The sequence below is a fragment of the Calonectris borealis genome, chromosome 1 (assembly GCF_964195595.1).
Source record: "Calonectris borealis chromosome 1, bCalBor7.hap1.2, whole genome shotgun sequence".
NCBI classification, from domain to species: domain Eukaryota; kingdom Metazoa; phylum Chordata; class Aves; order Procellariiformes; family Procellariidae; genus Calonectris; species Calonectris borealis.
Window position 1 is genome coordinate 73,324,856 of NC_134312.1, and position 26,842 is coordinate 73,351,697.

Consider the following 26,842-nt stretch of genomic DNA (forward strand, 5'->3'; position numbering starts at 1 on the left):
GAGTATAAATTCTGTTTAAGTACCGCTGCACATTTGAGAATTGTACCAACTCAGTGTGGCATGGACTTGTACGCTGCTGTCAAGCACCGGTGTGTCATATTCCACCCCCACACCTCCATGGCATTTTTTTTTTTTTTTGGTCAATCCTGCATAAGGGGTGCAGTGGAGGAGACTGTGCAAGCCTCCTGCTCCTCTGCTGGACCTTTTCTAGTTGGATGTTGCTTTGCTCAGAGATAAGGACAATTCACTTAGCTGTGTCTCAGATGTTTTCCTTTTTCAATTTATTTTTCATTCCGAGATTGCTGTAGTAGTAATATGCAGAACATTTCAAACCTTAAGCTAAAGGCTATTTGATGTGCTTACATGGCAGCATATCTTATGTGAGTGTCATGCCCATGCTCCCAAGTTTGAATGAATTTATCCTCACGTAAGGGCTATGAGGTACATGCTGCCACTCACCATTGTACAAGTTCACAAGTGGGGCATAGAGAGACGATGTCACTTTTCCCAAGAACGCAAGAAAGTCAGAAGCAGAGTAGGAATAGGTTATAAGTTTTCTGCAGCAGCAACCATTCTTATTTTGTTATTATTCTTTTAAAAAAATCTGTATACTCATTAGTACTGACAAGGAAATACATTAGAGTCCCTATCAGGGCAGTGTCAGATGCAAATATTTCTCTTATATGTAGTCAGTAGCTCTTATTTCATCTGATGTGATGGAGAAATCTCAGTGAAAATATTGGTACCACAGCCACAGTCTTTTTGCCTTGTCCGTATATGAACAGAGCCTAGGGAAGTATTTGCATGAGCAAATTTAGCATTTAAATATACTTTTGTCATTTTCACTTATATTTCTGGAAACATAAGTACCTACTGCACAGATCCTTGGGAAGCCATGAAAACACATAAAACCATATTTTTTTTTACTTATGTAGGATCTGTGTCTTTAGACAAACGTGAAAGAATAGGAACTTCTCCTTTTTGTGTTTTCAGCCAGCAGTTCTATAAAACATAGTGCTGCTTAAAAGTGAACACAGAAGCTGATTTCATAAATATTTTCAGATCTGATTTAGAGATTGAAGTTAAGAACAAAGTACTGCAGTACGTAAGTAGAGATTTAAGAATTACTGATATCTTTTGTTCTCAAAGTGCACTATTTACCTTCTTTGTATTTACCTGCAAAGAAGAAAATTCACATTTTTCCTGTAACACTTGACAGCTGAGCCCTAAGGTTCTATCTAAAATGGTAAAGGGAGCTAAACCTCTTTATTCTTATGTAACACATTAACTAACATCAGACGATTAGCACTAATGTTTCAGTCTAAAACAATTCAAGTCCCTCATTAACGGGGCTAGATTTCCTTTGATCTAATTACTTAATGTCCCCGATATATGGGAAATTCAGAGATCAGCTCTGAGAAACCTCTGCAGACATGGTCACATCTAGAAACGTGAGCTTACATATAGGCTCCAGAAATGTTGTTTAAAATGTTAACAAGCCTCATTTATTCTGCTGGTAATGCTAAGTCAAATGTTCAATGAAATCACATTGATGATAGCTAGAGAATGAAGACGACGACTGTTTGCTGAGCGTGATTTAGTCTTCATTATTATAGGCAAGTGGATCGCAAATTTCCATAATTAAACATCCAGTGCAGTGGTCAGATTCTGTTGTAAAGTTTGATAATTGCTGTTGTAGGGAAAACAGTACAGCGGGGTGTTGCTGTCACATGACGAGCTTTTGAGGCTGAGCTAATAGGATGCCCTTTTAAAATGTTCTCCATGTTTTCTGATTTAGAGGCAGGGAATATCATCATGGACATTTCATCAAAAGAAAATACTCAGTTTTTCTCCAACAACACAATCCTGCCTGTTGACAGATCTTCATTCAAGTCTGAATCTTCCGCATCCAAGGAAAAACAGTCGTGTTGTGGAGGTATAAAGGTAGAGTAAGAGTTTTTGAATATTCCGGTAGGGACTTAGGAAACCTCTTTTTTTGGTGAACTATCCCTTTTTCAGTTCTGATTACCTCTTGCTGAGTCAGTATGAAATTATTAAAGATATTTCTAAGTCACAAAAAAGTGTGCTTCAGATCTGTGTTTGCCTAACGTTTGGCAATGTTCAAATATAACATGTTGCTTGAGGTTTGCGCGTTATGAGATCTTCAAGGGTTATCCTGAAAGGTCACTATATCCTCCTTATTGCAGCACCCTATTTTCCTGAACTTAAGAACAGAGTATTGGCAGACAGGTACCACAGGCAGCTGTTAGAATTGATTGCTTTTTTAAGATTGTAGCCATGGTAGTCTTCTGGGCTCCGACAAATAGTATCTGTATTACGGTCCGCTTGTTTTGAGTGCTATGTTATTAAATTATTATTGTAATATTTGAGAGAACCCTGCATGAGGTGACTTTGAAACAAAACTGCAGAGGTATCACGGCTGTATCTGCATTTATGTCACCCATGAGAATTACTTCCTCGAGGCAATGGGAGCTCCCTGCTTTAAGCCTCGTAATGTAACTGTACCTCCCTGGCGGTAGGGCCACTGCTCCTTGGAGGAGCATTCCTCCCTGTATGGGACACTGGGGTACAGGAGGCAGCATGATGCTTTGCCTACTGTCTTTACCTGCTTTCCCAAGCCAGGCTGTAAAATGCTGGCATTCTTTTGGGTGAGGTTTCAATAAATCACCATACAACGGTGTGATGAGATGATTTGAGTTATACAGAAAACGAGTCTTTGACCTTGCCCGGTTCTTTTCATCTTGCACAGGCTTTATTTCTGATGTTTTTTCTCACACAAACACACACTCACACCCCTACTTTCAGATACTAATCCAGCTCCCAATACAGTCAATGACTTCAGCAATAGTTGACCTGAAATCTATAAATTATGCAAAGCAGTTAAGATATTGCAGGATTAATTCAGTCTGATGACTGCTATAAAAGTATTTTGATTCCTGAATATTCTCCTTGATTTTGCCTGATCCCGTAAAGGCCCAGAAATGGGGTCCTGTCTTGAAATAGAAGATGAGTTGTATTAATTAAATTTGTAGCATAATAGTAATTATATCATTGTTCCTCTGTTTGCTGCAACAATAATCCAATTCCCTCATTGAATAAACCTTCAGTCACAGATTAGGAGTCAGGAATCAGCTTATTCTCCAAAAATAGAGAAGCAATAATATTTCAGCTCAGTTTCTTTCTGTTCAAAAAGTTTGTGTCTTCTGGGAACCCAAACCAATATGATTAACCTATTCCAGTAGGGACTTAGAAAACCTCTTTTTTTGGTGAACTAACCCTTTTTCAGTTCTGATTATGTCTTGATGATTCAGTATGAAATTATTAAAGATATTTCTAAGTCACAAAAAAGTCTGCTTCAGATTTGCATTTGGCTAACGTGTTACCAAAAAAATATGCAGATTCAACAGGTTGTTTTTACCAATTGTCAGCCTTCCCATGTTGCCTTTATTAACCAGAAAGACGTGGTGAAATATTTACTTACAGTCATTGACAAACCACAAAAGAATGTGAAATCATGTGCACCTTTCTGTCCCAGCTCTAAATCGGGAGTGGTTTTCTACCGCTGCACGCGGTCTCCATTTCACTCCTGGGACAGTTGCAAACCCAGTAGAAAAACTTGTTCCGAAGAGAGACAGAGACATTTGAATTTCTATATGATGACCTATATGATTTTCCTGTGAGAAACGATATTTGCTTTCACATTGCTATTTAAAATCCAAGGGCATTAAACCACAGAAAGTGTAAAATATTATGGCAATATTTTTACTAGAGAGCTCTTTGAGAGCCCTCACTGTGGGAAATGGGAACCAGATACAATATATTTACCCACAAGTGTTTCTGAAGGAGGAATAACCAGCACTGGATAAATTAAAGTGTGTTGAATGTGACACAGAGATATATTTGAACCTTAACACAAGAATTTGCGTTCAAGAGTGATGCCAGTGTTATTACCAATGTGCCTTGTCAAATGAGATGTTGTAAGGAGCATTGCACTGGAGGTGAGTACATGGCTTCAGAGCACCTGCTCACTGGACGCATGATTGCTCAGACAGCAGGCCTAAGGAGTAGGACAAGGGTCTAGACCTCTCTTTATATGAAACATTACTGTGTCTTTTTATTTCTGGTGGTTTAGGGTTTGGGGTTTTTTTTAACACCTTTTACAAAGAGCACCCCTATATATTCAGTCAAGACAACCTGTATCTGAAGGTAGAAAACAATGTTGTTGCTTCCATAACCAATTGCACGGTGCGTGAGCGTCCCTGGAGCTCGTAACCTCCGTAAGGCTGCAGTCAGTGAAGGCGAATTTAGGCAATAGCGCTGCAGGAGTGAAACAGTTGGTGCTAAGGACCCTGCACTCCCACTGTACGCATTTCAGGGTGGGGAGTTACTTCAGACCTGCTCTAGGCTTGTCCCAGAGACTGAAGAGCCATCGGCTGTTGAAGTGAATGTAATGCCCTTCTGGAGCACATCTGCCAGTTTAATTTTGTGTAAAAGGGATTCAGTCTGCACGTTTGCAGTATGAACTAAAGCGCAGTGAAAGGGGTGAGATTTTCATTTCCAAAGCCCACTCCTGATTCAGACTAATAGACTAAAACAGATGTAGTGACAACTAAGAGAAAATAACTGCCTTTGCAAAACAAAAGGATGAGAGAAGGTTGTCCCCCAGCAAAATGCAGTGTGCACTCCAAAGAAAATGTATGTATCAGAGCTTGCAAGAGATCTGGCGGGGAAAGGACGAGCCTAGAAGAGAATTGCCTGGTAGGTCACTGTCCGACTCACGGAGCCGTGTAACAGGAGGCAGAGACCTTCTCCCTCCTGGCCACCCTGGGCTTCAGTGGGAACAGCTTACCAGAACGATCCAGCCGATGGCAAAAGCCTATGTTAAAAAATCCCCAAATAACTCGCCTCCCCACCAAGCCACACTTAACATTTACCCTTATTGTTATTGTGTAAGATAACCCCTCCTTAGAGAGATCAGGATGATGATATATATGTCTGTCCTTCAGAGCATCAGTAGCTTTGGCATCTACCTGAAATTATCAGTGGCTAATAGCAAGTTCAGTTTATATCATTATTGATCATAAGAAATGGACAAATCAGCAATCTAGCATTTCATAAAAAGTAAGAGAAATATTGACGTGGTTATCTGGGAAAAGAAGAGGTGGGGATGTAAAAATTGTTTAAAAATAATTCATAAAGTAAAGCCTTCTGTACTGCCTGATTTTAATCCCTGTCAATTTCTTTCACAGATATTTCTTGGTGCCTTGTCTTTTGTTTACTTTGCTAAAGCACTGTCAGGAAGTTATCTAAAAAGTACTATCACACAAATAGAAAGAAGATTTGATATCCCTTCCTCTTTGGTTGGCGTTATTGATGGCAGTTTTGAAATTGGTATGTGCTGTAGAAACCCATTTTTGTTTTCAGAAAAAAACAGTGATGCAATTTGTTGTGAAAAATGATTGTATGAATCTCCTTGAATCATTAAAAATAAGCAAGATTCATCTAGTAAAAATAAGCATGACCGTCGGTATCATTACGTTAGATAGGATAGGGTTGCTAACACAAGCAATTCAACATAGTCCTAAATATTTTGTAATTTGATAAGCTTAGTGTCTGGCTAATTAATACCGATAGAAATTTTGACTGTTGAATGAGAATTTACCTGCACAGATTTCCGCTTTCTCTCTCCTTTTGTCAGCAATCCACCTCCGCCACAAGTGTTTGCCCTTCATGATTTATTAAGCAGCAAGAATACAAACCTCTACCTATAATTTGCATTCATTGTCCAGTCCATCCCCTTCCCTCTTGCACTAAGGTTTCCAGTGTGACATTGTCTCTTATGATTTCAGATTACTGAATTTATCTTGTGGGTGTTCAGTGGACCGTGATGTTAATGGGAATGAAATCTTAGCCTAAGTGTATAAAGTTCTGTTTGATTCCCTCTTTTCCTCCTTTCCCGGTTATTTGTTCTCTTCAGCTGGCACAGTCCTTCTCCTCTTTTCCAGCTGCTTATCCAAAAGTTTATGGTTTTTCTTACCACGGAAGGCTGTAAGAATGCCTGGAAAGAGGGACAAACACCAACCCCACATGATCAGCCCTTTCCCCTGAAATTGTTGCCTATGCTACACACTAGGAATCATTATTTTAGGGGCTCTCTTATCAACAAGCCGTAAAACTCAGTTTTCCTTTTGTACTCTCAAAGGGAACCTCCTAATCATAATTCTTGTAAGCTACTTTGGAGCGAAGCTTCACAGGCCAAGAATAATTGGAGCAGGCTGCTTAATTATGTCAGCTGGAACATTCCTAATTGCGATGCCCCAGTTCTTCATGGGACGGTGAGTGCAAAGTGGTTGGTATTTTCCAACTGGGCTATGCACACTGAATGTTAGCTCGCTAAAATATTTAGGCATTGATTGTGAAGACGCCCATAGAAATAGGCATACGTGGATGTGGTTACTCAATTTAATACTTTTTTGTGAAAAGATTTATTACTGTATAGCAAATAATCTAACATATATGCCATTCTCAGTTGTAATCAGCTTATCATTTTATTAGTCTGTGGTCTTGATCGGCCACATTTTGACATGGTTTAAGAATTGTTGAAGCTTCAGTCATGAAGTGATGACTAAACTCAGGAAGACAATCTGAGTATCAAACACAAGCCAGAGGATACACCACACTCACTGTCTGATAACCTCTTAGTACAAATTCATGCATCACAGCAGAGCAAAGTGCCTGTTAAACTGAAATGCATCACTGTGACACACAGAGAACCAAAGGGACAATTTTCATGTACTACCACAGTATAAACCGAGTTCCATTTATCCCCTGTAAACCGTCATTGGCAACACTGGATGCAGATTAAATTTGCATTTAAGTGCTATGGGCCTATCTTCCATGGTAATAACAGATTTGTTTGCTTTTTCTTATGAGTTGGGACAGTAAAAAACAACTTTGGTTTATAAACAGATATCGGTATGAAAGATTCCCTTCCACCATCAATTCGACTGTTAGCATCTCTCCGTGTCTGCAGGATGAAAGCCAAGTTCCACTCTCAGTCTTGGAAAAATCTCAAGCAAAAATAAATGCAGGTGAGAATGATCTGTATTAAATTTGTGATAAGCATACCAAAATACATCAAAAGGCTCCCAAACTCTCATGCAATAGTTTATTAGAATGTAAAAAATAATAAATGGGAATCAGATCAATCTTTCCCACAGAAAAGCCAGATCTACTGGCTGAGGCAAATTTATTAAAAATAAATATATAACTGCTGCTGCCCACTGCCAAGAGGTTTTTCAGGCTGCAACTTTTCCTCCTGCCTTGCTGTCTCCTCCAGCAACTTTCTGCAGTTTTGTGGCTTGCAGAAACACCAATCTCCCATGGGGACCTTGGAAAGTCATGGTCTCTCATGGGAAATGTGCCTTTAGATCCTCGGCCCACTGGAAATAGCTGCTTGGGTCTCCCAGCCTGCAGACCCCCCCTTCTTGTTTCTCTCCCTGCCTGCTGACCCCATTTTGCACACCATAAATCTGTCTCCCCTCTGGGTGTGTTGAGCTCCTCGTGGGCAAGGAGGCTTCCTCCCCAATGCCTGGCCGAGCTGTGGATGAGCAAATCAAACCCTCTGTATGTCACAAAACTTATGTATGTTTGCATCCTCGTACCTGTGGATTAGATGTGACTGGCAGTGCTCACTATCGTCAATGTTTCCCAAATCTTTCCATTAGGAGATCTCAGTTTTGGTTAGAAGGAAATGAAAAAGCTTTCTAAAATGGGATGTGGCAACAAATTTATAAAACTGGCCAACTTCTGATATCTTTGACTGAAGCAGTTCTTGCTAAATGTATGTCCACCTCAAGCTGATTGGGTTAAAATTGCCATCCCCACACACCACAAAATATTTTTCACAGTTTTCATACTGGTTTTCCCACATTAGAAGTATTTTAGAAGTCCCGTGCATTCAGTGTCAAACTGTTATGAAAAACACATCATTGTTGTCTCTCTTGTGACGTACACAGGATGTGAAAAAGAAGCAGGCTCTTCCATGTGGATCTATGTTTTACTGGGAAACCTTTTGCGTGGAATAGGTGAAACTCCCATCCAGCCTCTGGGAATTACATACATTGATGATTATGCCATTGAAGAGAATGCTGCCTTATACATTGGTAAAATAATTTTTTTTTCCCAATGGATTTTTCCCCAGGGAAAACTGAGTCATTCTGAATAATGGAATGAGTGTTATTGAATTAACTTGCCCTTATTGTTTTGTTTGTATAATTTCCAATATTAAAGTTTATTTAACAGTCATGTACGCTCAAGAGACCAAGTTCCCCTTTAATTATACCAGTTCCATTATCTTAATTTGAGGAAAGAATTTGACCTTAGGTTCCTGCTGTTACCCTAATCTTCCTAATTCTTCTGGATGTGGACTGCTGAGCCTCTGTGCACATTCAGTTCTCTGGAAAGTGATAAAAAACATGTTCTCTTTGAAGCACTTAAAACAGAATATCAGCAGGCACTCAAAATATTCCCTCCAGATTAAGGTAGAATTATAAACAATAGCGCTGAGGCTTTAAAAAGTTGGTATTACTGTTTTCTTGTTGTCTTCATTGTCTGAAGACCTCTGCACATTCACCTGAAATATTACCAAAAAATCCTTCCCCATCAACATTTTGTCTTGACAAGTTTCCAGCCTGGCAAAAGGCAAAAACTCAGGTTCTCTCTGTAAAAGATTCAGTCTTCCCAGATTTCCAGATCAATTTCAAAAATTCAAAGTATTCAGAAAGTTTGGCTGAGGGTGTATTGAAACATGTTAATATTGGGTGCCAAAGCAAAGTGATTTTTCAGCCTGTTCAGGGCCTACTACAACTTAAAGTGATCAGTTAACTTAAATAATTGACATTTGCTTTCCAGTTACTTTAATCTAGTCAACTAAAGAGTTTCTAGCAATTATAGATTGGTGCTGCTATTGAGTTTAGGCCATTAAGTTCCCTGACTTTCTTTTCTTTGGGCTAAATTTCATTCTTTAATTGGATGATAACAAAAAAAGTCAAAGTGTCAATGTAGTGGGCGAAATTTTATTGTTGGCTTTTTTCTTCTTGAAAATGTTCTAACTTGTGTAACTGATGTGCCAGAGACCAAAGGTTGGCTCAGTATTTTAAGACTGTATCACTTGTTACCCATCACATGTCATACTTTGCTGTTAGGCGCAGCAAGAACCAGTGCTCTTTTTAACTCAGAAGCATAACAGTCCCCTGTTTTCTATTGCAGGCTGCGTACAGACAGTTGCAATTATAGGGCCAATATTTGGCTTTCTTCTAGGATCCCTGTGTGCCAAACTTTATGTTGACATTGGCTTTGTAGATCTGGGTAAGTCAGAAAACTCAGGTTGTAAAACTTCAGTCAGGCTCCAAAATGCCTATTTTAGGCCAAGAACTATCTAGTTATCTTCTAGGCATAAGGAGCTAGTGCGGGTAGAGCAGGCACTTTATGAAATAAAAAGGATGGCAGCAACGCAATGCCCCATGCAGAAAAGGCTAGCAAGAAGGGTGGGTATGGAGGAAGTAGGAGGCCTGACTCTTCCTCAGCCCCAGCAAATCTGCGAGGTGCCCCCCAGGAGATGCCCTGGTGAGGAGGCTCTGGGGGGACAGCAGGCACCAGGAGGAGGTAGGACTGAGGCTCGGGATCCTGCCGAGAGCTGTGTGCGTGTATTTTCTAGTACACTGTCATTGCCTAGAAAAGCGGTCTTGCAATGGGTGCCAGGGCTCCTGATTGCCTTCATCCTGAGAAAACACCTTCCACCCCATTTTTCCCTGGCACTTTTGTGTAGAACAGCCTGACCGGGAGTAAGTGCGTGGCCACCAGGACTACCTCATGTCCTGGGCCTTGCAGCTTCTCTGGGGACATGCGAGTGACACATCTGGGGACCCTGCGGTGTCAGGGGAAGGCTGCTGCTGTGTCACAGGAATCAGCAAGTCCTTATTGCCTCCCCACAATTGCTCCCGTAACACCGATAGAGACACACAGCACAGCTAAACCTGCCGAGGTGGGGGTGGACTCCTCTGGAGAAGGTCCCTGCAAAATCACCTTCCTTGTTATCAGCAAACATTCTCGAAAAGCGTTTATTTGTTTCTCCTTTTTTCTACTTTCTCCAGACAGTGTAACAATAACTCACAAGGACGTGCAGTGGGTGGGAGCTTGGTGGCTGGGTTACTTAATAGCAGGTGTGATTAGCGTTCTGGCCGGCATCCCCTTCTGGTTCCTGCCGAAGCACCTCCCGAAACCTGAGAGCAGAAAGGACTCCAGTACCTCTTCCGAGCAGTCAAAGTTCATCACTGAGGATAACAAGGACCAACACAAATCTTACCAGCAACAAGTGAAGATTGCTGAGATGGCAAAAGGCAAGTCACTAGAGTTTCTTTCCTGACCGTTGAGTCTTTCTCTCACTAGCTTTTATATTTTAAAACTTTATACTTTATGAGGCCATATTTTAATGGCCTCAGAATTATTATTTTCCCTCAGGTGTCACTCTTCACCTAACTAGTATGCACAAAGAGGGTCTTTTCATTGTTCCCTGGGCCTGCTCTTGCATGCAGAATTTCTCCAGCTGAGATTTGTCAAATTACGCTAGTGGCCCAGTAAATATCATGAAACTCTGCAAAAATTTTTCATTCACAGATAGTGACTGTTGCAGAAGTGGGGGTCAAAAAATCTCAGGTTTTGCTAAACCTTTTTCTTTGAGGTCATTCATTAGAAAAACACATACAATATCTGATCAGAATAAGGATGGGCATAGACTAGATACAGTATTTTAGGAGGCTATCTGGATTTAGACATGAGCTGTTTTGCACAATTGCATTTCCTTGGCCCTACTTTGCCAAAAGCATTTTCCCTCAGTACTTGAATCTGTAATTCAATATGTCTGTGCTTACTGTCAGCTGTGCTGAGCACTCTCAGCTCCCAAATTAAGCTAAAAGATGCTGTGGCTATTGAGGACACATAGAAACCAAATCAGTCCTAGTTTATGATTGAAAGAAGATATATAAAACAAGGTATCTCTTCTGGGAAATTAGTATTTTCCTCCACTGTTCTCCCATCCGGAAATGGGGAGCCCGTAGGAGCATCATGGAACTTCATGGATTCCTTGTGAAATGTTCTGCAGTCTTCCTTTCGAAGGTGCAAACATGTTGCAAAGCATTATTCACAGCACTTATTCTCTCTCTGGCCTGGTTGTCATTTCTGCCATTTTGTCTTGCAGACTTCTTGCCATCATTGAAGAACCTCTTTGGGAATCCAGTTTACATTCTGTATTTGTGTGCAAGTATCATTCAGTTCAATTCTTTAATTGGCATGGTGACATATAAGCCAAAGTATATTGAACAACAGTATGGGCAAACATCTTCAAAAACTAATTTTGTTATAGGTAATGCTATATCTGCTTCTTGATATCTTAAAAATGGACATTTTAGGAATGGTGTATACATACAAATAGGGAAAATTTGATTTTTTTAGGATACGTTTATTTCTTCTCCTTCCTTGTCTGGCTTTAAGTAGTAGCTTATCGAAGGTAAGTTATTTCATTTTTGCTTTAGCACCTGTTAGCTCTGAGTTTATCTATGCAAGAATTACTGTGAAAGATAATATTATTTGATACCTTATTTCCCATTTTACTGGAAATTTGAAAAATAATGTATGTACAGCACAAGAGAATAATTGAAAAGAGAATTAATTTTAAAATACTTTACATAAATTTGTCATCAGACAGATCTGTTCCCTTGCTGGCTTCCCATTTATTTCAACGAAATGAGGATCAACTCAGTGAGTGCTAAAGGACTGACCGTAAAGTAGCTGTGATATTGCCAGTGATTTCTTACTTTCTGAAGAGGTTGATGTTAAATAAAAGCCAAAGTCATATCAGTGATCACAAAATACATACGTTAAAAACCTAACCTTATCTCGGTGAGATGCTAGTGAAGGAAAAATAGGTATTTCTGCCCTAATTTTACCTAAGAGCCTTTCTCTGTTGTGAAGTTAGTCTCCCAAGCCCTCCTGTACAGCACAAGAGAGACGCTGCTTCTGCCTATGGGTACCAAGGTGGCCATTTTTGGAGATGTCTTCAGGATGGTGAACTTCACTACCCATTGCTGAACCTGCATGCAGGCTTGGGTTCAGTTCCTGAGGTCCAGGATTCAATAGCATTAGACAGCAAAGAGGTTTACATCTATCCAATACAGAGGGAACTGCCTTGTTTCAGAGCAGCATTAGTTGCACAGCAACAGAGGTATATATATGCAGAAAAGCTGTATTGATCCATTGTGCTATGTTAATTCCTTAAAGATAGAAGCTGGAATTTCCTGGCACGAAACTCCTCAAAGCAAGGAGAAATCTTCAAGCATAGTCGATGGCCAGAGAAAGTCCAGAAAACAATCCCTACATTCAGTACAGTACTTCTCATTGTATTTAAAGATTTTCTGGAGCTAAGCTTTCAGGTATGTACAAACTGAGTGAGGATTAAGATCCATCTGATTTCACAAATCATAGGGACTATACCCAACAGAGAATGTGCAATGACTTGGCTAGGGAAGGATCCTGGCTGAGCAGCCATCCCTGCAATAAGGTCCTTTTCCTTTCTCTCCCAATCCACCCTTCCTAAGAAAGCTGAGGGCTGACTAGAACTGACAGTGTCTATTTCCCTTTCCCTACCTCTTTTCCTATTTCTTCTTTTTTTTTTAAAAAAACAATTTCTATCACAATCTCTCTGATAGATATCAAAATTGTCAGAGCAATTTGAAGCACTACAAAAAAAAAATCAGCTGGAGGCCATAAGAGGGTATTTTTCAGTAGTCACAACCCAAGGAATGTGCAAGAAAGTAAAATGGTTCCTGCTGGTTTTGTCTGATTTTCCTTAAATATACACACTTCGCTCTCCCCCCGCCCCCCGATGCCAGTGTCACGCAATGGAGTTATCTGTAAGGCTACGAGACAAAGGCATGAACAAAAGGGGTGCATAGGAACGGGCAGGCAGAGTGCAGATGCTCTCTGGTGCATCACACAACTCCCAGTTCCAATCCCAGTCCCCTCTTACGAGCAAAAGAGAACAGGAATACCTGTTATATAGTAACCCTTAATTTACATATGCTGTGTTTTGAATGCTGCTTCTAAATCCCCTGAAGTGCAATTTTCATGTACGTGCAGAGTGAAAAATGCGGCCCTAGTGAAGCTTCCTGAACCTTCTCAGTAACTGAACTGGGCTCATGTACCCAGCCAAGATACTGACTCCTGGATTTGCTGCATAGAATAAGGCTTTTTTTAACATCAGACGTACCTACTAGCATCTCTTCTAAGCACTGATTTTTTCCATGTGCACAGGTGGATCAAACACTGACAGAAATTTAAGGGATCCCAGTGCACTTCCTATCAGGCAGATTAGACTCTAATGTCGTAAACTGGTGTTTTATACCAAGTCATTTGAAATCACGTTATAATACCCCCAGTCCCCTGAACAAACTTCTGGAACTTCATCTGCTCTATGAATGCATGTATGCTTTGGTACTTGCTTGTGTTTCGTATGCTCACTCGGCTCAGCACTGCGAGGTGTCAGCATGAATTAAAAGCTGCAAACCGCATACAGAGCCCTCTGAAAGGGGGGAATTTAATGTGCTAGAACTGGCTGGTAAATCTGCAAAAATCATTTTCAGTAATAATGAAATCCAGCAAAGGGCACCTTGCTTGACTGCCGTATCATTTACGGTGGTATCTGTTTACATCTTTTTTTGCATGTACTGAACAGGATTTTTTTTGGTCTTCTTGTCCATGTCTACCAATATGGACACTCCTTTGAGCAAAGCTGTCCAGGTAAGGATTAACGGTCACCCAATTTTACATGTTCCCTTCAATGCTCTTCCACTTGATTGCCTGAAGCCTGATACAAAAAAGCCCACGGGGTATACCTATCTCTGCTGTTGCAACACTCACTTAAGGGAGCATTTCAACAACCTAAACCAGAAATTCCCTAACTCCCCTGGGCATGGAGGTGATGACATCACACTGGCTTTCTCCCTCTCGGAGACTTCTCTAGGGGATTTTCATTAATACAGATTTTTCTGTTTGATTTCAGGTCTTATCAACATTCCTGCTGTGGCCTTTGGCATATTCTCTGGGGGACTAATCATGAAAAAATTCAAAATCAATGTTTTAGGGGCCGCAAAACTCTCCCTGGGATCATCTTTCTTTGGTTACCTTTTGCTCCTCTCATTATTTGCAATGGGCTGTGAGAACTCGGATGTGGCCGGACTGACCGTGTCGTACCACGGGTATGCTGGGAAGGGCACGCTTCAGCATAAAGTGCTATTGCAAAGCAAACTCCTTCCTCAATTTATTCCACAAAGTATATATTGTTGAAAAGAGAATGACTGACCTAAATATGCTTCCCAGAAATTTGATTCAAAGCGGTGGAAACCGCTCCATCTATTCCAGCAGGCATTGTGTCGGAACCCTTTCGTGATTGTTGCCTTCAGCCCAGAGGGGTTTATGCCACAAGTGCAGATTATTTTTCTGATTACTTTTTAATTATTATTGCCATGGGACCCACCCTTTGAGCCTAGAGATTTCTGGAAATGTGAGGAGCTCAGTAGGAGGGTGAGATTCAATTAATTGTTCCTTGCCTCTGTGTGCTGCTGAACAACCCCTGGCATTTAATAGCCTCTGAACCCCAAACTTAAGGATTCATGGATTAACCATGAGTTAGCCATGATGTTAACTGTGAGGTACACATAAGCCTAGCACTTTTTGGTCACTTTTGCTCATGCTATTACTCTCTAAAGCTCACTTTTTGGGAGGAGTTTCTAGCACCGACTGCACAGCAGCCCCAGGAGCTGCTCTGCTGGCAACTTCAGCAGCAGCTAGCTGAAGTTGGCAGATAGTTGTCGTGCACGGTAACAGATCATCGGTTTGGATGAATCCCATTCTGATCATTTCTTCACTAACTTCTACAGCGACCGTTTCCATGAGTAACTCACTGCCCTCTTGGCCACTGGAGTAACCAAACTTTTTTGTCCCGTTTTGTTAAAACTGCATCAGATATAACTAAAATCTTAGAAAATCTGAGAAAATGCATGAACAGAAATTTTTAGCTGTCCCCCTTAATAAAGTAGTTACTATCTCACAGTAGGTGCTGTGATATTGTGAAAACCTTTTGATAACAGAGAAATAAGAATTTACACTGCAGCATGGATATGAAGAGACAACACCTTAATGGACTACAGACAGAGGTCTGGCCGGGTGCACCTGGCAGAGAGCATAACCCATGATTTGATAATGATTTCTTCCACATCTGCTAGAAAACATCACTGCAATTTCTCTTTTTCCCCAGAACTAAACGGATGACTGATTACGAGCAAGCCCTATTTTCAGAGTGCAACTCGGGCTGCGCATGTTCCAAGAACGACTGGGACCCCATCTGTGGGGAAAATGGACTTACCTACATTTCTGCTTGTCTCGCCGGCTGCCAGGCATCCAACGGTAGTGGGAAAAACACCGTAAGACAATCTTTCATTTCCATATGTGATGTGGTAGTTTTCCGAATACGACGAGTTCTGTCAGAGTAAATGCATTAAAATTGAGTAAGGCACGTCCTTTCCAGCTCTAAACTCATCAGGTTTTTTTAGCAATCTGCCACCCACATTTAAAACTTTCTCAATTGCTCTTTCCAGCAGAAATCTCAAGCAGAGAATGTAGGAGGGTTGTTTTTCAGCTGTTGGCTACCAAAACTCTTTAAAAAAAAAACTAAATAGATTAATCAACTGTAAATACTTTCTTTATAAATTTCTCCTTCTATGAACAAGCCTTTTCCTTTTGCAAAATATTTTCCAGTTTGGATTTAAACTTTCAGCTACCCAGAAAAACATGATGTGCAATTCCTGAACATCCACTTCTTTGCTGTTTAGGTTATCATACACTTTTGCCTGCTGTCTTCCAGGTGTTTTTTAACTGCAGCTGCGTGGGAATCTTGGAATCTCCTTCACGAAGCTCCTCAGCTGTGGTGGGACCATGTCAAAAAGGAAATGAGTGTCCAAAAATGTTTCTGTATTTTCTAGTAATATCGGTTATCACTTCATATACCTTGTCAGTAGGTGGCACACCCGGGTACATACTGCTTCTAAGGTAAGAAATAATTTCTGCTAGCACTGCCAAATGTTTTCAAAGTGTTTCAACATGTGTAACCGGGTCTACCTCCTTCTCCCAGTACTGTGAAATGTTTTCAGCTATGCAAGGTGGCTGTTAAAATATTATTTTCTACTATTGAAAGGCATCCTCAGAGTTTGAAAATGAGTTTTCTACCACTGAAGCAACAATGTGCTTATGATTATCTCTACCAGCAATACCTTTCTGGTTTTAAACATAATATAGGAGGCCTGGTTATCATTTATACCAAATTCCACTTCCCTTAATGCCTTTTACATTACCAGAATGGTGTTAAATGGCCTCCATGCAAATGGAAATTAGCTCTGCATGTGCCAATGTGTGTACATAAGTAGCCAGTTTTCCTCACTGATCATGGATACCGATGCACAGCTACACAGAGGTGATCTAACCCAAACCCTCTATACACACTCAACTTTTCTCCTCTAGTCCATTTTACTATTCCATGTAATTGTTCCATCCTAGATTTCTCTCTTCAAAACAAAGATAGATTTAACATGAGATGGGGTTTTTTTTCTGTCGTAATAATCACGGGTTTATTAAATGCTTGTCCCAGGGTATTGTTCCAATACGTATTTAACTGCTGGAACTATTTGTCCATCACCAAGTGTAAGCTTTTAAGCTAATTTTAGAAAGTGCAAAAGGAATATAATACTTCCAGTGATTAATCTGGATTTTTGTCAGCTTCTTGCAATTTTTGGATTCTAAGTGCCGCTCGACTTTGTTTTGGAAAGCTTTCTTTCTCAGTTCCTCTTTCCAAATTATTTCCAGATGGGTACATTCTACTTCTCAAACAAAAAAACAGTAAATACAGTTTAACTAATCTTTATTATTGTTGTGTTTTCTTACCCCAAAGTTCTCTTTGTTTTTGAATGAAATTTTCTGGAACAGGCTCTGTCTCGTTGCCAATGTCTCTATATCACATGGAAAAATCCAGTGCTAGAACTGGCTGAATATAGGCTATATGGAAAAACCTAAATAAAGAAATTTAACTTCAGCTATGGTTCCAGCACAGTCCTTGAACCCCAAGTAATATTCACACAGAGACGTTCAGAAATGGTTGAGGTGAGCATCCTTCTCCACTGCCCTCCACAAACACTGCCCGTGAGGTATATGCCTTAAACCATATAAGCTGCATAGCTTTCCCCACTCGCCTTGTAGGGTTACCATTGAGTACTGCAAAAACACATGGCAGCTCTCTCTCTCCCCCCAATGAGTTATTCCAAGAAGAACAATCATATTATAATCCATTTTAGACAATTTTTACTGAAGCTTATGCACCACTGAACCTGTCCATGAGGAGGATGATTCACGAGTTGAGAGCTTGTAGCAAAGCCTTCAGGATTTCTGCCAGATTGCCCTCTGTGGTTGCTTCTGACACAGGGGGGCTTTTTGTTGTATAAATAAGGGCATAGGGCTATGCAGGGATGCAGTTTCCTTCCCCTTTCCCTCCTCACAGTGTCCCCTTTCTATCCATAAAACATATGGTAGAAAATGTACAGATATGGTACCACACAGGGCCTCAGAACCATCGTTGCCATGCTCAACCTCCTGCTTTCCATCTTGTCTCCACTGCAGAAGTGTCTGGGACTAGACGTTCATAGTTGAACACCTACGAGCTTAAATCACACAGAGTTGCCTGCACTTCTCAGCCCTAAGAACTTGCTCCCAGGGGACTTAATGCTTAATGGATTTATTCAGAAGAGCTTAGAGAGGTTTTCAATAACGATACTAAAACATTTTGTTACATGAAAACGGCAAAACAACTTTATCGGTTCTGCTCCAGAGCTTTTCTTTCTGTTGAAAATCATTTTACTTTGAGAGACATTTAATTGAAACTGAGAAGTTATGTGTTTTTCTGCTGGATTGAAGGCACCCGAATCTGATGTGCAGCTAAATAAAACATTTTTCAGTAAGTTCAATTCTTTTTTTTTTCCTCTGCAAATGACCTGTGGGCACAATCCACTTAAAGCTCACGCTTGCATTTCCGAAATCCATCATTGACTGGCTTTCCCTGTCTGAGCTGAAAGTGTGCTTCTGTTCCCAGAAAGAAAATAAATTCTCTTTGAAAACAAATAGTCCCAAGGTCAAGTTGCAGCCTTCATTAAGTATTTTTTCCAATTATCTGTTTTTAAAATTATTCAGTATTCAGTCAGCTCTGATAAGATTCCAGCACTTAAGCAAGCTGATGAGCAGATATCGTTGCACCCGACATGGAGCACAAATACAGCTAAATCCCTAAAAGCCTGTAAGATTTAGTGACATTTACTTCAAGGGTTTACACAACTGAAATCACTGAAATGTGCTTACAGCTAGTGACCGAGTCATTTGCTGAAATGTCTCTTTAGTGGTATTAGACTAATTACAATTTCCAAGGAACTTGGGAAAGCCCTGAAGTTTTGGAGAAAAAAAACCTGCAATTCAGATAGCTGTTGTTCAAGCACAAGCTATTAATAGCAGGTGATTAGGTAGTGAAAAGGAAGTCTCAGATCTCCCTGAGAGGTTTGGCTCTCACTCAGGATCTCAAAGAACTCGTGTTTCCGTGCAAAGACAATACAAATGCTCAAACAATCCTTTTTCCATCTGAAAGAGAAGATATTTTGCAGGATATAAATCCTATGGAACACATAATAAATATCCAGTTATTGGTTTTATTTTCCACTTTTTGCCTTCTACGCCCTCGCATTTGCTTAAAAGGACTTCTAGGCTGAGGCTTGCTTGTATAGCATGTATCTGATAGGAGGGCAAAACACTGTTCCTCCAGCTCAAAATCATATTACATTCATGCCTGCATAGATGGCAGGCAACGGCCTGTATAAGCCACAATGTAACAGACTGTATGATGATAATTCATGATCAGGGCATTGGAGAATAAAGCACTCAGATTACAAAATGAGATCCACACAACGATTTTATGACCGTGTTACTTTGGTGTTGTTTTCCATATATGTTCTTCACATCCTTTTCCATTTTCACTAAATTAAGGGAAGATGACCCGAATATCATTTACAATATGGGTTCTTAATGCTGTTCTGGCAGCTACACTGGAAAATAATAAAACATCACTGGTGGGGAACAAAAGAGCTAGTTCTGCAATGTCTTCATTATGTTTTAAAAGATATTCGTAATTACATGGATTTCTGCAGAAGCTGAGTCCATCCTAGTTCAGAGCGCATAGACTGGACCTCCAAAGTGCTGTGTTTATCCATAGTAAGAACTGAATTTCAGCCCGTTTTTTTTCTTTTTATATTGAATAGAATGACTATGACAACAGGGAGTTTTATCAATTACCATAATGATACACATGTGTTACTCACCCCACATATCAAGCATGTCCCCGTTTAATCGTGTGACTGGGACTACTCACATGTTAAGAGTAAAGCATGTACTCAGGTTCTTCTGGATTAGGTATTGTAACAGGCAGTCTGATGCATGCTGGGTGAAACAGCACTCTTGAGCAGCTGGTGAGGTTAGCAGCAGGTGACTCTTACTGATTTGAGTGGCCCCATACGCACACTGCTGCTAGCATGGGTGTGAAAGGCAGCTGTTCTCCTGCCCACCACCTCCACCCTCCTAGAAGAGCCAGGACAATGATCCAAGACTGGAGCAGGGCTGATCTGGAACCAGAAGGACCGATGTCTGTGCTGGGCCCCCACTGCAAGCTCAAAAATGTCCAAATGTAAATGGTTTGTTCTGTCAGAGAATGGCTTGGAGGATTTACCTTTACAGGGGATGTGATCCTGATCCTAGATACAGTGCAAGGAAAATTGAGTGTCTAAATACCTTGTACTAGCCTGGGTCATGATCCACAATTTCAGAGAGTGTTTAACTGAATAAGACTATCCAATGATGCGTGAGTTCACAACCAATTTTCTTGTCCTGCGTTAGAAACTCCTAAGTTCTGGTATTATCTGAAAATGCACCACCTTCTTAAAATCTGATATTGAATGTAGATGTTCAGAATTCCTAGATACTGTTCTGATTTTATCACATTATTTACATATTTCTGTAATTCTGTTAAAGTCAGTGTCTGTAAGGAGGAAAAGCTCACATTTCTTTCCTTCCTCTATTTTCTTCCTTCTATTTGTGTTCAAATTATCCACAGTCAATTATTTATTTTTATTTAACACCATTTTTTTGTTTGTTTTTAGATGCATTAAACCACACTTGAAATCATTTGCACTTGGTATCCATACCCTGGCAATAAGAGTACTTGGTAAGTCCAGTTGTACTCTTGCACCTATTTTAATATATTCCTCACTAATTGTTTATCCTAGAATTAAACTTTGATTGTTGGAAAGAACTACGTCTAACTGAGAAGTTAATATTACATGATTTAAAAAAAAAAAACTAAGAAAAGGGTTGGAAAAAGGAAGCAGCTTTGTGTTTCATAAATCGTAAAACTGTGTCTTGGGTATAATAAAAATATACACTGCTAACGTCCATAGAGGTGACAAGTGATCCTTCGGTCTATGAAGCTAACATCAAAATTACTTCTCATCTCTCCTTATTCAACAGCAAGCATTATACAACAGCTATGGCTCAGAATTTGTGATCATTTTTCAGGCATATTTTCATTAGTTTCTAAGGGAATTAATCTAAGTACAGGTGTGCCTGAGGGCAGGGTTCATTGCAGCCTTGTGGTAGAGCCACCTATAAGTTTTATATAAAATCAAGGGTACCATGAGATGCCAATGAACTGGAAATGCTAAAATCCTCTAGGTCTTCATAGAAAAAAGTAATAATTAGCAAGAAGCAAGTCACTTATTTAAATAAAGTAGACTAAGATGAGCTAGATGAGGCAGATGAAATGACATGAAAACAAGCTGTTGGCTGCTTTCTCACACCTTTGCAGTCCAGGATTTTCCCTCCAGGCTTACTTTCTTCTCCAGCAACCGTGGGTGGCTCCCCAGGCTGCACAGAGTCCTCGGTGTCCCCATTAGCACCCGAAGAAAGGCTTTTCCTTTCCATTACCCACAAGCACTGCAGTAGGTTTCCCCTGCCACAGTAGGATCTCAGGGTACTTGTAGGATACTTGTAGCCCCACTGCAGGCTCCCAGCCCTGCTGTCTCTCTCCCCTCTCACCCCCCCAACCAACACACAGGACACCCCCCACCCCCAAGCTGAACAGGCTCCATCGCTCTCAAGAAAGGAGAAGTATCTCCTTTTTTTTTTTCCCCAGGGGGTCCTGCAGGGCGAGGAAACCAAGCCATGGCCAGCACTCCTTCCGCTGACTTCTGCAGGCTTTTTGATGTTCAGCTGCGTTTCCTCCCCACCCTGATTCCCCACAGGGAGGAAAGAGCAGTGTGTGCCCGGGCTGCACAAGGCACGACTTCTCGAACCAGCAAACAGCGTGGAAGTGTCATTGCTGTTCGAATGTGTTATTTAATGTTCTACATGAACATGTCTGTAGATCAGAACTGATTACCCTGGAAAGTAACCTTCTTGCCTCTATTTATTTGTTAAACACACCAGCGGGAATTCCAGCCCCAGTGTATTTTGGAGTGGCCATAGATACCACTTGCCTGAAATGGGGAAGCAAAAGATGTGGGGGAAGAGGAGCGTGCAGACTCTACGACTCCAGTGCACTCAGGTAACAGCTCTTTTCCATTCGTTCTTTAACCTGTGTTCTTTAGGTACATCTACACCTGGCACTGGTAGAAGAATTTCTAACAGAAAACTTGAGTGAAAGGTTTGATGCCAAATGAAAGAGTCTGACTAGCAATATTAACAATAATGCTCAGGGTTTTAGCATTCTCTTTTGGTTTAGTCTCTTTTTTCCGGGGGTCATCTTGTTTCAATAGCAGCTGGAAAGATTTAAGTCACTTGATTTTTCACCCCCAAAAAAGTTCATTTAAAACCTCAATTTTATGCTAAAGCTTCCTCCATTTTTTTAACAACTTTTCTGTGAGAGGGGGTGGGTGTGTATATAAATAAATAAGTAAATAAGTAAAAGGGCTTTCAAACCTCATCATTGCTCCATGTTGGAGCTGGACCACAAAAAGGAAGGGAAGGGTGCTACAAAGCATGCTTGGCTTATCTAGACGTTTGAGCGCAGTGTTGTCTTTATCAATTTATTGTTAGAGGATAGTAATTATCTGAACTGCATTCATGAAAGGCATTACCAGAAATGGAGAATGGAATAAAATGGTAAAAGAAAAATGAGAAAGCAGGTTGCCTTTCCTCCCACCCTCAGGAAAAAACATGAGGGGAGGGTACATCTTGTTTTGAAAATTTGAAGAACAAAAGCTCAGTTGGGACTCATTACTAATAAAGCATAATGATGTTATTGTTGCTGCTGTTGTTGCTAGTGTCATTATGCCTGTAAAGCAAAAATACCATCAAATGGTCTGGTATTACTGGTACTGTTTATGAAGCAACCGAAAAATAAATTAATAGCTCTAGAAATATTAGTGTTATTCTCACTGAAGCACAATGGGGTGGAGGAGGTCAGTCAATGCCTGAGACGCTTTCTTGGCCACAGACCACACAATACCTGACCTGAGTGAGCTGGCAAACTCTCATCTCCAGCGTCACCACCTTGCTTGAAGATCTTTCTTACTCAGCCTTACCGCATGAAAATATGAATGTGTCCTTGATGCCTTCTAGTCGTATGTTGCCTTTGAAATAGGCTCTGATCAATCATTTCTCTCTCAGATATGTGTACCTGGGGCTGACTTTGGTGTTGGGCACGGTGTCCATTTTCTTCAGTGTTGCTGTCCTTTGGGTTCTCCGGAAAAGGTCTTCTCCACAAGATGAGACCCTCTCAGCCAACGGGGAGAGAGGCGCCTGTGGGACAAAGAGCAGGAAAGACAATTTTGTCAATAGTGACCGTTTAATTCAAACAACTTACTGGCCAGAAAAGGAGACTAGACTTTAGGAAGAGTGAGACCTCCACCGTGACTTTACCCAGTGAGTGGTGCCCCAGTGAGAGGCAAAATTCATCATCAGTGAAGCGGTATCTTAGTATCCACCCTGAGAATGTTCACCTTCATGTAATTTTCACTGTAAACACCAAAAGCAAAGACAACCATTTTAGCACATGTACAGCTCTGAAAACACTGCTCACCATTTGTTCTGCCGAGTCAGTGCCACTCAGGTGAGGAGATTTGTTATGGCTGGGGAGGTGCAGCTTACTCTCTCGCCAAGAAGCCAGTTTTATGGCTGCCCCTCATCTCCATCCCTCCTCGGTAAGCTGCAACAGCCACTGCTGCCCCTTGGCTTCCTTTTATGTGTGAGGGGTAGTGGAGAGGCTGCAATGCAGCTCTCTCCACCATGGTACCAGCCCGAGAGGAGCTGGTGCGCAAAACCCAACTTGGCATCCTGGGAGGTGCAGGGATATTCTGCACGTAGTTTGCCCTTGCAAGCAGTGCGGCACGGGGCAGGAGGAAGGTGGTTTGCTGGAAGGACAAATCAGCTACAGGCTCTGGTCATCTCATGAATTCAACCATAAGACGTAGGACATCAAATGTTGTGGTTAGGGATTCTTTTTCAAGTAGCTCTGTTATAGCACAACAATAACAGCAATAAAAGTTGTCATTGCAGTCAAAGAGACCACAAGAGTGTCATCCAAAGGAAACTGGAATAAAAATAGAACTTTTTTACGTTTCCAGCAGTTTCTTGCTACTTGCTAGTACTCAGTGTACTGAATAATTCCATGCGTTTTACGCAATGTAATAACACCATGATACAAGATACATATGATTTTTTATTTTTTAAAAAGCTATGACAAGAGAGCTTGGGAACAATAAAATGAATTCAAAGACCGGATGATTTGGGGCTTTTCCTTTTAATTTATTGTATTTGCTAGCTGAAACTAAGAGATGTATCATAGTATCCCTTCATCATTTTTGCAGTTTGACAATATTTGATATTAAATAAAATTGGGGTGGGGAGTACAATGGAGAGCTGTTTAACATGGAACAAAATCTCAAGAATGCTTGCACTGAAAAAGATAGTGACAGCACCACTACAAATGCTGTTCTTTAAAGCAACTAGAATTTTAGGGTTTAGGCTTCATCCTTCATCATAATATTGGCAAAACAATCTCATATCGCATCACTTGCATCTCAGCATGACTGCAGGTACCCTGCTGCGTAGCTGAGCTTGCAGGTCAGAAGCAGATGTGGAGCCTCTCCTGTGGGATGCATGAGGAGGGGCAGATGTATAAGAATGGGATTTACTGAGCTTTATCAATGATAAATGTTTACAGTGTGCCATTAGGGAACTACCTAATCCATTGAATAGGAATACTGAGAAGGATGATGTTGCTTAGGCACCAAATGTCTGCAGAAGGTAAGGATTTAAAGCCATCACTTGAGAAAATGCAGTTGTCAGAGGAAGGCCCAATGCTACCCACCATTTGCCACATGGGTGAGTGTTTAGACAGTGGCCTAGAATATGGGAGACCCAGTCACTGTCCCACCTTTTTGTCCTCCCAGGTGAGTGTCAGAGGCTACAGGCAATGGGGTACTGGAGAGCTGTGGCTGTTCACTTTGCCTTGTATAACTGGATATTGAACTAAACAAACAAAATTAAAATAATTAGAAGGTTTGTCAATATGGGACTAACTGAAACATTATGGCTAGGGTGAACCACAAAGATTGGCATTCCAGTCTCAGGTCTCATTTATACTATATCATCATACAAACAGCAAAAAATGCCAAACCATATCAGCATCCAGGAGTTAGAGAGATGCTTGGAGCCTTTCACAGCCTCCTTGGGAGGGCACTTTTCATAGCAATGAGCTGTCAGATCCAGTGAGAGAAAATACAACTTAAGTACACACTGGCATAAAAAAGGAGGGATATCTGCATTTCACTCGATGCTTGATGTTGTCTGTGTGTCAGATAAATTGAGATGATTCCTAATTTGCGAGTCAGTCCCAGCAGGGTTTATGGCAGGGACACTGCTGCTCAGCAATGAAGCTGCTCAGCAATGAAGCTGCTCAGCTGAAGCTGCCACAGACGCAGTTCTATACATGACCGGCAGCAAGATGGCCCAGAAAATTCACTGGCTTACAGGATAAAGAAAGAAATTAAGAGAAATAAATGTATCCTACTCTAATTCAGAAAGAAACAGGAAAAAAAATCAACTACTTGGGTTATCACCTAAGCTTACGTATGCAAGCCTGTACTTAGTGAATAATTCTTTTGAAGCATGGGCTTTCCTTCCATACCCTGTTTCCTTTACACATGAAAGGAAGAGAAATACTATAAAAGAATTTGTTTCAGTAAGTTTTATTTTCATTATGGTTTAAAAATGAGCACTCTTTTCCTCTGATCCTTCAGCAATGATAATACTGTAAGTAACCAAGCAGATATACTCCATTCCCACTTCGAAATATTTTCAAGTCTGCTACTTTATTTTAATACTTCAAGTAGTAACGTGGATACATGGATGAGTGTCTGACTAGAGGTACATATTCTGGATTTGTTGTAACAGATGAACAAATGATCTCAGCACTAAGGGATTTGGACCTGTCAGGTTCTTCCTACCAGAATTCTTCATCTTAAACTAAATCTGCAACTGATAATGTCTCACAAAGGTCAACAAATTTGGATTTTTTTTCTTTTCTTTTTAGAATTAGAGATATTAAAACACAACTGAGAGACTGCAAAGAAGTGAATGCCTTTCATTTTTAAAGGTGAGACTGTTAAAAGAATTGGCTGAGGAGATTTCCCAACCATTGATGTCAGCCTTTGAGGCCAGAGTGGGACTCACAACCTTGTTAAGAAGTACCCACGGGCTGTATGCTATGTAAAAATGATATTCATACATTTTCATCTTATAGCAAGGACCCTAACTGGCACATACAGGAGAAGGCAAGGGTACCAGGCCATGTCACACGATGGGATGTGCAACCACACCTGGGGCACGTGAGCCAGTGCACATTTTCTCTTCTACCTCCCAGCAAAAAATGCAACTCTCAAATGACATAATATGTCTTACTTATAGGCATGTGATTTCTAATTATGTCAGGAGGGAAACACCAAGGAATTCTAACAAATGAAGGAGGCAAAAAGATGAGGTCAGTAGACTGTGGGAACAATGCGTTTGATCTATAGCTCATGCCCTCCTAGCATTTGAGAGGAAAGAAGCATCAGTATAGGATGAAGTATGTTCAAGTCACAGACAGTAGAACAGCTACCCCATCCTTGTGCCACTATTAAATTGCTGTATATGATCCTGTACTCTGAGGGAATTGCCAAAAGACAGAGAGCAAATGGTGTGAATGTATCAAAAAGAATACATAGACTGACTAATGATAGGTTGCCTCCTTGATGTGCTCAAAATAATGAGTAAGATTGATGTATGAAACAACTATTGTAATATTTTTAAATAGCAGCATGATTATTATCATCTGAGAGAAAACATTGACATTACCACTTTGGCTGGTTTGACTGTTGATGACACAGCACAGTTTAACTGTTTGAAACATGCAACTTAATTCTGCATAACATTGAAAGAAAAAAAGTTACTCCCTCTAGAAGCTATGAAGTGCATAGTACATAGACTGGCAAGTAGCTAAGTTACAGGGGTATTTTAAAAGTATTTGTAAATAGAGAACCATTATTGATAATGGTGAGAAATATGAAGAAAGTGAGCACACTTGTTTAAC

At 40.6% G+C, this 26,842-nt stretch overlaps 1 protein-coding gene across 2 annotated transcripts; it reads left to right on the forward strand.

Moving 5' to 3' along the window:
• Nucleotides 1-1,798: 1,798 nt before the first annotated feature.
• SLCO1C1 (solute carrier organic anion transporter family member 1C1) lies at nt 1,799-23,101 on the forward strand. Of its 2 annotated transcripts, XM_075160281.1 has the most exons (14): nt 1,799-1,944; nt 5,271-5,412; nt 6,224-6,356; nt 6,991-7,112; nt 8,040-8,186; nt 9,292-9,390; nt 10,176-10,421; nt 11,279-11,443; nt 14,138-14,333; nt 15,392-15,557; nt 15,998-16,182; nt 20,373-20,437; nt 21,697-21,814; nt 22,879-23,101. In XM_075160281.1, the coding sequence occupies exons 1-14, from the start codon at nt 1,816-1,818 to the stop codon at nt 23,099-23,101; spliced, it is 2,136 nt and encodes a 711-aa protein (XP_075016382.1). In that variant the 5' UTR covers nt 1,799-1,815. The 2 variants fall into 2 exon arrangements, with proteins under 2 accessions (XP_075016382.1, XP_075016393.1); XM_075160292.1 differs by lacking the exon at nt 8,040-8,186 and having other exon boundaries at nt 1,816-1,944.
• The last annotated feature ends 3,741 nt before the right edge of the window (nt 23,102-26,842 follow it).